Source organism: Xyrauchen texanus, chromosome 9, assembly GCF_025860055.1.
Source record: "Xyrauchen texanus isolate HMW12.3.18 chromosome 9, RBS_HiC_50CHRs, whole genome shotgun sequence".
NCBI lineage: Eukaryota > Metazoa > Chordata > Actinopteri > Cypriniformes > Catostomidae > Xyrauchen > Xyrauchen texanus.
In genome coordinates, this window is record NC_068284.1 from 22417071 (window position 1) to 22425859 (window position 8789).

At 38.7% G+C, this 8789-nt stretch overlaps 1 protein-coding gene across 2 annotated transcripts in view; it reads right to left on the reverse strand.

Annotated features, from left to right (window-relative positions):
- LOC127649820 (chromodomain Y-like protein) overlaps window positions 1-2274 on the reverse strand; it is a 36428-nt gene extending 34154 nt beyond the window's left edge. For both annotated transcript variants that reach the window (XM_052135089.1, XM_052135088.1), the window contains exon 1: window positions 1941-2274. In XM_052135089.1, coding sequence (XP_051991049.1) covers window positions 1941-1967 — 27 coding nt within the window. In that variant the 5' untranslated portion in view covers window positions 1968-2274. The remainder of the gene's footprint in view (window positions 1-1940) is intronic.
- Window positions 2275-8789: the final 6515 nt, after the last annotated feature.

An 8789-nucleotide genomic window follows, 5' to 3' on the forward strand; every position in this document is an offset into this window, starting at 1 on the left:
ACCTTAATTGATGTGACATTAAAATGTGTTAGCAATGACTTCATGCCTCATTCTATGAGTAGAATTCACACAAGGTCAGTAAAAGAAGCAGTTTTAACCACTCAATGAAGAAAGTAATATGCAGCAGATAAGTTTTTATTTGTATTGTTTAGATTCTGAATTAATGATGCTAATGTGCCATCACGCTATATGAGGCCATAATATGCACCAATTACACTCGATTATTGTAATTTGACACCGATAGTACTGCAAAAGACTTGTGTAAATGTGTAAAATACAGACAAATGAATGATGATAGGCATATCTTACTTTGGCTTTCACTGCAGATGGCACATGAGTGATTAGGCACATGAGAGTATTTGATTCCTAAATCTGCAACACAAATTGCTTGACATGTTTTTGGAAAATGTCTTTACACGAACGATCGTACAGATTTAGTTCAATTTGCACCAGCTCAGTAAAAACTGCATGCTGGTGTGTTCATGTTTATTGATCTTCTTGACAGACTAAACAACATAAACAGGACTAGCTATCAATCTTGAAGTAGGTGGAGCTTCAGATCACACCTAACGATGATATGGATAAATAGCAGTAAAAAGGTGTTAAGCAGCCGGTAATTTTTTTTCCTAAAAGTTCACCTAGGAGAGCTGTTACGAACCACTGAAACAAACGTAAAAAAAACTTTTTGACCACAGTTTGTTCTATACGACGTCACACCCATCTATTCTTCGATTTCCTGCAATTGTTGCTTTTTTTTTATGAAAAGGAGGGACAAGTTGAAATGATTTGTTGTGGTAATCAACATTATGCCACAAATGTTGTCACTTGTGCTTAACTTGTATTGAACACGGAATACACTTTCTAACTGTCAAACATATTTGGATAGATCTGTTTTCGTCATCACGCCATTGTATTTTAAAAATGAGGATCAAGCGCATGTGATCACACTGATGCATTTTGGCTATGTCAATAAGCACAGCAGTTTAAAACTTTAACCTGTAGTAAAAATCTGATTTCTGAATGTAGTCCTCATTAGCAAAAGGGATCAAGTCACAAAGTCTGTGCTGAGGAACAAATCAATGGTTTCACTATATTTGACTATTCACAGCATGGATGTGACAACATACTTTCAGTATGTTCATGATAGATAAACATGGAGCATTATATGATGCAATACATACTGATTCCTCTGCAAAACCACTATTAAGGCAGCCATTAATCTAAACCATGGTGAAATTATTGGTTTGAATGGGCATAAATTACAAATCCATCAATCAAGATGGCATGTGACATTTGACTTTCTTTATGTGAAATTCTACACCATGTTCATGCTATAGCCAATTAATAACGTCAGCCCCAAAACTTGACAATGATCTAACTAGAAACTGAAGCAAAGGCTTCCAGTGGCAAACATAACACATAACGCACAACACAGCATGGCTGGATGGCTAGTTCCGAGTAGCTTCAGCTAGGCAGTTTGAAAGCTGTGCAAGAAGAGCTAAATTAATGTGTCCTGCTGTAAAAAAAAGTTCTCACAGAGAACCCCATTCTGGACTGGGATATCTTCTAGCTATCTTTTGTGTCCAGTACACCCCACATAACTCATGGTTAGCCGCTAGCTTTATGAAATATCACGCTCCAAAGTGCCCTTCCCTCCCCCGCCTCATCCACTGCCTCCACCAGCATCTCACCACACTTCACGAGCAATGCTCATAAACTCCACAAACTAACAACATTGCCTCTACACTACCGACTGCATATCTCAAGTTATTAGTTCATTATGCAAGCATACAACCCCCTACCGGTGTGGTTATAACTAGTATTAGTGTGGGTAGGTTAGTTTAAAAGTCTGTTTGCTACTACAGTACACACGAACCTCAACTAAACACTAAAATAATCGAGTAACTGCGTCTCAAAACGGTAATATCAGCGACAATCACCTCGTACAGTTCCTCCGTGGCCATCATGTCCCGATAATCTTCGACGTTGCGGCAATCCGTGAGGATTGGTAGACACTTTTTTTCCTCCAGTTGCAGTTGTCTTTTTGGCCTCTTCTTTTTTCAGTTTGTCGGGTGAGATGTGCTTGACCCGCAACGTGGATCTCTGCGCCGTCTAGATCTCCGTCTAACGCAGTCAAGGGCTAGCCAGCAACATTATAGATATACCTAAGCATTTCATTCCCGATTAAGTCCAAAAGAGCACTTTTCAGGCAGCAATTCAACCGTAAACTAGTCCGTAGGCGAGCTGATTACGCGCTCGCCTGCCCTCTCTCAGTTTTGCCACACAGGAAGTCTCAATCGAATGCAGATTAGAGGCTAGATGGGTTCGCACTGCCTGCAACCGTCGAGAATGATAGAGCTGTGTACGATAGTTCCTGTGTTTTACACTTTTTATCGGCGTTGATTTTGAGCGCAGATCTAATGAATCATTACTAACGTAATAATAGTTCAAACAATAATACAGCGTTAGATGCCACAAGTTTAGCACAGAACCCTAAATTATGAAAAACTAAAATTTTCATGAATACTGCACAAAAAAAAAAAAAAAAAATTAAACTAGACTAAGATTATTAATTTAGCTGGTTTAAACTGGTCTTAGCTCATTTAAGATGGTCTCTCAGCCTGGCCCAAGTCTTAAACTGGGCTGCCTCCTGTCCAACCTCTCTAAAACTAGCCAGCAGATCAGCCTGAAAATTTGTGCAATGTTCTTTTTATAATCTTATTGTGTTGAGAATTCCTTTTAAAACTCATTAAAGTGATTGTTCACACCGAAATTAATTGCTCAGCCTCATTCCATGCCATCCCAGATGTGTATGACTTTCTTCCGCTGAACACAAACCAAGATTTTTAGAAGAATATCTCAGCTCTTTAGGTCCATTGAATGCAAGTGAATTGTGGCCAGACACTTGAAGCTCCAAAAATCACAGAAAGGCAACAAAAATGTAATCCATATGACTCCACTCCTCAATATCTTCAGAAGCAATATGTGTGGGCAAGAAACAGATCAATATATAAGTCCTTTTTTACTACAAATCTCCACTTTCACATAAAAGTGACTTACACTAGTGGCCAAAAGTTTGTAATAATGTACAGATTTTGGCCTTATGGAAAGAAATTGGTACTTTTATTCACCAAAGTGGCATTCAACTGATCACAATGTATAGTTAATTAATAACATGAGAAATGTCTATTACAATTTGAAAAAAACTTCTTCAAAGAGTTCTCATCAAAAAATCCTCCATGTGCAGCAATGACAGCTTTGCAGATCTTTGACATTCTAGCTGTCTGATTGTCCAGATACTCAGGTGACATTTCACCCCACACTTCCTTCTCACGCACCTCACAGTCTAGCTGAAATCACAAAAGCTCAATGGGGTTAAGAAAACACTCGGGGACCTGGGTAGCTCATTAACTATTGATGCTGTCTACCACCTCTGAAGTCGGGAATTCAAATCCATGCCATCCCAGATGTTTATGACTTTCGTTCTTCCGCTGAACACAAATCAAGAGGGTGTGCTGAGTGACTCTAGCCAGGTCTCCTAAGCAACCAAATTGGCCTGTTGCAAGGGAGGGTAGAGTCACATGGGGTAACCTCCTCGTGGTCACGATTAGTGGTTCTCGCTCTCAATGGTGTGCATGGTAAGTTGTGCGTGGATCGTGGAGAGTAGCATGAGCCCCCACATGCTGTGAGTCTCCGCGGTGTCATGCACAACGAGCCACGTCAAAAGATGCACGTATTGACTGTCTCAGAAGCGGAGGCAACTGAGACTTGTCCTCCGCCACCCGGATTGAGGTGAGTAACCGTGCCACCACGAGGACCTAGTAAGTAGGGATTGGGCATTCCAAATTGGGAGAAAATGGGATAATAAAAAAAAGATCCATAAAACTCTTTTCCAATAATCTGTTGTTCAATGTCTGTGATTCTTTGCCCACTCTAACCTTTTCTTTTTGTTTTTCTGTTACAAAAGTGACTTTTTCTTTGCAATTCTTCCCATAAGGCCTGCACCCCTGAGTCTTTACTTTACTGTTGTACATGAAACTGGTGTTGAGCGGGTAGAATCAGCTGAGGACATGTGAGGTGTCTATTTCTCAAACTAGAGACTCTGATGTACTTATCCTCTTGTTTAGTTGAACATCTGATCTTCCACGTCTCTTTCTGTCCTTGTTAGAGCCAGTTGTCATTTGTCTTTGAAGACTGTAGTGTACACATTTGTATGAAATCTTCAGTTTTTGGCAATTTCAAGCATTGTGTAGCCTTCATTCCTCAAAACAATGATTGACTGACAAGTTTCTAGAGATAGTTGTTTCTTTTTTGCAGTATTTTACCTATTGACCTTAAGACATGCCAGTCTATTGCATATCGTGGCAGCTCTAAAACAAACACAAATACAATGTTAAGCTTCATTTAAAGAACCAAATATCTTTCAATTGCATTTAATATAATGGCAAGTGATTTTCTAGTATCAAAATAGCAATTTAGCATGGTTACTCAAGGATAAGGTGTTGGAGTGATGGCTGCTGGAAATGGGGCCTGTCTAGATTTTATAAAAAATTATTTTTGTGTTTTTAATGTTCTGACTATACTTTGTGATCAGTTGAATGACACTTTGGTGAATTAAAGTACCAATTTCCTTCCAAAACAGCAAAATCTGTACATTATTCCAAACTTTTGGCCACCAGCATTTGTATTAATCTGTTACTCACACATCTATCATATCACTTCTGAAGATACTGATTTAACCACTGGGGTTGTATGGATTACGTTTATGCTGCATTTATGTGATTTTTAGAGCTTGAAATGTCTGGTCAACATTCATTTGCATTTTATGGACCTATAGAACTGAGATATTCTTCTAAAAATCTTCATTTGTGTTCAGCAGAAGAATTACATACATATCTGGGATGGAATGAGGATAGGTTTTGGGTGAACTGTCCCTTTAAGAACATCCTGGAAAAGAGATAAAATGACAGAAACAGAAGACTATAGCTTTCACAATATATAGATTAAAGATGCTTGGGCATTTGTTTATCATTTGTAATATTTAAGGGTTAGGGCATCTAAAAATGTAAATTCTCTCTTCATTTACTCGCCTTTATGCTGTTTCAAACCTGTAGCACTTTTTTTCTTCAGTGGAACATAAAAGGAGATGTTGTGCAGAATGTTAAACTGAGTCACCATTCACTTTCATTGCAATTTGCATCTTTTTTCCAAACAACAAAAGTAAATAGTGACTGAAGCTATCATTCTGCCTAACATCTTTGTTTGCAACAACATGAGGGTAATGTTGACAAGATTTAAATTTTTTTAATTCCCTAATGCTCAAACACCCAATTTTTGAAGGTTGACATACAATTTAACTGACGCCTTTAAAATGCCTATTTCAGACAATTCTCTGAGATGGCATAAGGTTGAGCAAATGAAGAGAGAATTTTAATTTTTGGGTGATCTATCCCTAAGCAAAAGGGGAGCATAACAAACAATAAGAAATTCTGAAATTCATTATTAATATTTCAGTTAAACTTTTCACCTACATTTTTATCCGGATAATATAACTTTTAATGAATTAACTTGGCCAAACAGAAGCATTTTAAATTTTGGAGTAAAGCTTGGAGAATGTGTTAAATTGTTTACAAAATAAAGTAAAAGAGGTCTTTTACATTGTATACATCCAGTTAAAAGTATATTAGAGTGATTTTAATTAGAAATTGATTATTCCTGTGATTTTTGTTCATTAGAAAAATTATCTACTGTCCATCTTTTTTGTAATTGTGTATACACATTTTTTTTTTAATGGATATGAAAAAAAAAATATTATAATGAAAACTAATATTGTATTCAGGCTGAATGATTTAGAATTTTGATATGTGTATGTATTATTTCAATAACAATAATAATAATTGTATTGTTCTTGTACAACATTTAATAATCTTGGGACTAGAAGTGCATACGGTGAAGCACCTCTTTGGAGAACATTGTCAATAAAAAGTGAAGAAAATGTTTTATGTTTTAGATGAATATAGAATATCTGATAAATGAATGGATGCTTTGTACACTATAGCTGTTTTGTGTATGAACTCGTTTATTTCTCAGTGGTGGAAATGTAGCCAATTTACATTTACATTTATTCATTTGGCAGACACTTTTATCCAAAGCGACTTACAAAAGAGAAAAATATAAGCGAATCATCTTAAGGAGATACAAATTTCTAGATACTACAACGTTTCACTAGCATCAGAATAGTATTCAAAATAGATTAAAGTGCAACAATATATTTTTTTTTTTTTTAGTGACTGGTTAAATGTTCATGGGAAAGATGTGTTTTAAGTCGTTTTTTGAAGACAGAGAGTGAGTCAGCTTCACGGATGGAGTTGGGAAGGTCATTCCACCAACGTGGTATGATGAAACTGAAAGTTCGGGAAAGTGTTTTGGTGCCTCTTAGTGTTGGTACGACAAGGCGACGTTCCTTAGCCGACCGCAGGCTTCTGGTGGGCATGTAGTTCTGCAGAAATGATTTTAGGTATGCTTAAGCAGCAGTGGGGATTTCTTTAAGACTGCAAGGGAAGCTCAGCTTCCCCTATAATGTCAAAAAAATAATGGTCAAATATGTACTATTGTGTAAACAATTTATTGACTAAAAATGCGTTAGAACACGTTCATCTCGAAGACGAGTTCGTTCAGAATCAGCTACATTACATAGCAGGTCGGCTGACTCGATTTACTTCTCATACATTCCCGTAGCATCAGTGCATTTCCCTGTTGAAGCCGAGCGTCCATTGACTTCAATGGGGCTGCTCTGAACAGTTTTTTTCAGTGCTCCGAAAATAGACGGTCATTGGATAAATGCTGCGATTATGTCCCGCCCACGGACGCTCAGCGTCTCTGGGAGTGAATGAGGAGTGGGCTGGCCCGGACTCCGGGCTTGATTGGAGGATCTGTCGAAAGACTGCATCTCCTTTTGATTGACAGCGAATCTGTACTATAAGAAGTCACTGAAGCTATTTCGCGCTCCGTCCCATCGCGGATTTCTCAAGTGTAGTCGAAAGACAAACTGCTGCAACCTATTTCTTTATATTTGTTTGGCGAAATTGCTAGTCAATTTGCATAATACATTTCACACAATTATACACCACATTCCTTGTTTCAATTTTACCAAGTTTAATATATTTTGTTTTAGAGCGTTCGTTCGTTCGTTCGTTCATTCATTCATTCATTCATACAGTAGTAGTGGGAAGTTCGGATCATTTTACTGACTCGGATCTTTGAGTCTCGTTCAGCAAAATGAACGAATCTTTTTTCGAGTCATTTCGTTCATTTCAGCAGAATATAATTAAATGTCATGTTAAATAGCCCAAAACATCAAGTAGTCTACTTACGAAAATGTTGATTCAATTTGAAATAAATAAATAAAAATAAACTATAGGGTAATGCAGCCAAAGCCAATTTATAAGAAACCGAAATGTTAATTTATTAATTGGGTCTTAAGTTTAAGCTATTGCAGTTAGTTCACCTCACCTCCTTTTTCTCCGCCTCTTGTGTCATCGGGTTCGAACTTCAAAACGTTAAAAATACTTAGTTGTCGATGTCGACTCGTCAGTGTCTGTGTGTGGGCCGTGTGGTGTGACACAGCAGCCAATGCACTCACTGACTGCATGCACCTGCAGCATACCGGTCCGGATCCGGAAAGATAAATGATTAGTTCAAGTCTCGACTCTCGAGTCTTCGGGTTTGGGTTCTGCCGGGTCCGAGTCTTTCGTTCTTCCTGTCAGTCCCATAGAGACTATGCTATCAGTACCGGAAAGAGAAATGATTAGTTCGTCTCTTCGGTTCGAGTCGTTCGTTCTTCAAGTCAGACTCACAAACCCATAGCACAGCACTACTCGAAACCGAAGAGACGAACTAATCATTTCTCTTTCCGGTACTGACAGCATAGTCTCTATGGGACTGACAGGAAGAACGAAAGACTCGGACCCGGCCGAAACCGAACCAGACGAACTAATCATTTCTCTTTCCGGTACTGACAGCAGCATAGTCTCTATGGGACTGACAGGAAGAACGAAAGACTCGGACCCGGCCGAACCCGAAGACTCGCGAAAGATGAACTAATCATTTATGACTTCATGTACCTTATGCGATGTTGCGCGCATGCGCGGTCAACACAAAATGAACGAATCACTCTCTGAGACAACTCGGTAGTCCCGAGTCATATTAAAGATTCGTTCAAAATGAACGAATCGTTCATGAACGACACATCACTATCATACAGTAGGCTAGGCTAGCGTCGTACGGGTGAAACTGCGCACGATGGCAGACGGTGCTAATATTGTCGACCTGATTTTGGCGAAGCCATTTGAAAGTCTTCCGTACGAGGAAAAAATTAGAATTAAACAGCAGGGCAGATCAACACCTAAGATTGATTTAGTGCAAAAAATAGGGTAAATAAGTTTATAATGTAGGCCGAAAATGAGCTTCCCCTCTTTGAAAGACCAGCAGCCGCCACTGTTGAGCAGACCCAGTGACTGTTTTGTACGCCAGCATCAGAGCCTTGAATTTAATACGTGCATCAACAGGCAGCCAGTGGAGAGAGACAAAGAGTGGTGTAACATGCTCTCTTTGGTTCACTAAAGACCAGACGTTCTATGCATTCTGGATCATTTGCAGAGGTCTAATTGCACATGCAGGAAGGCCTGCAATAAGAGAGTTACAGTAGTCCAGTCTATTTATGACAAGTGACTGAACAAGCAGTTGTGTGGCATGTACAGAGAGGAAGGGTCTTATCTTCCTGATATTGT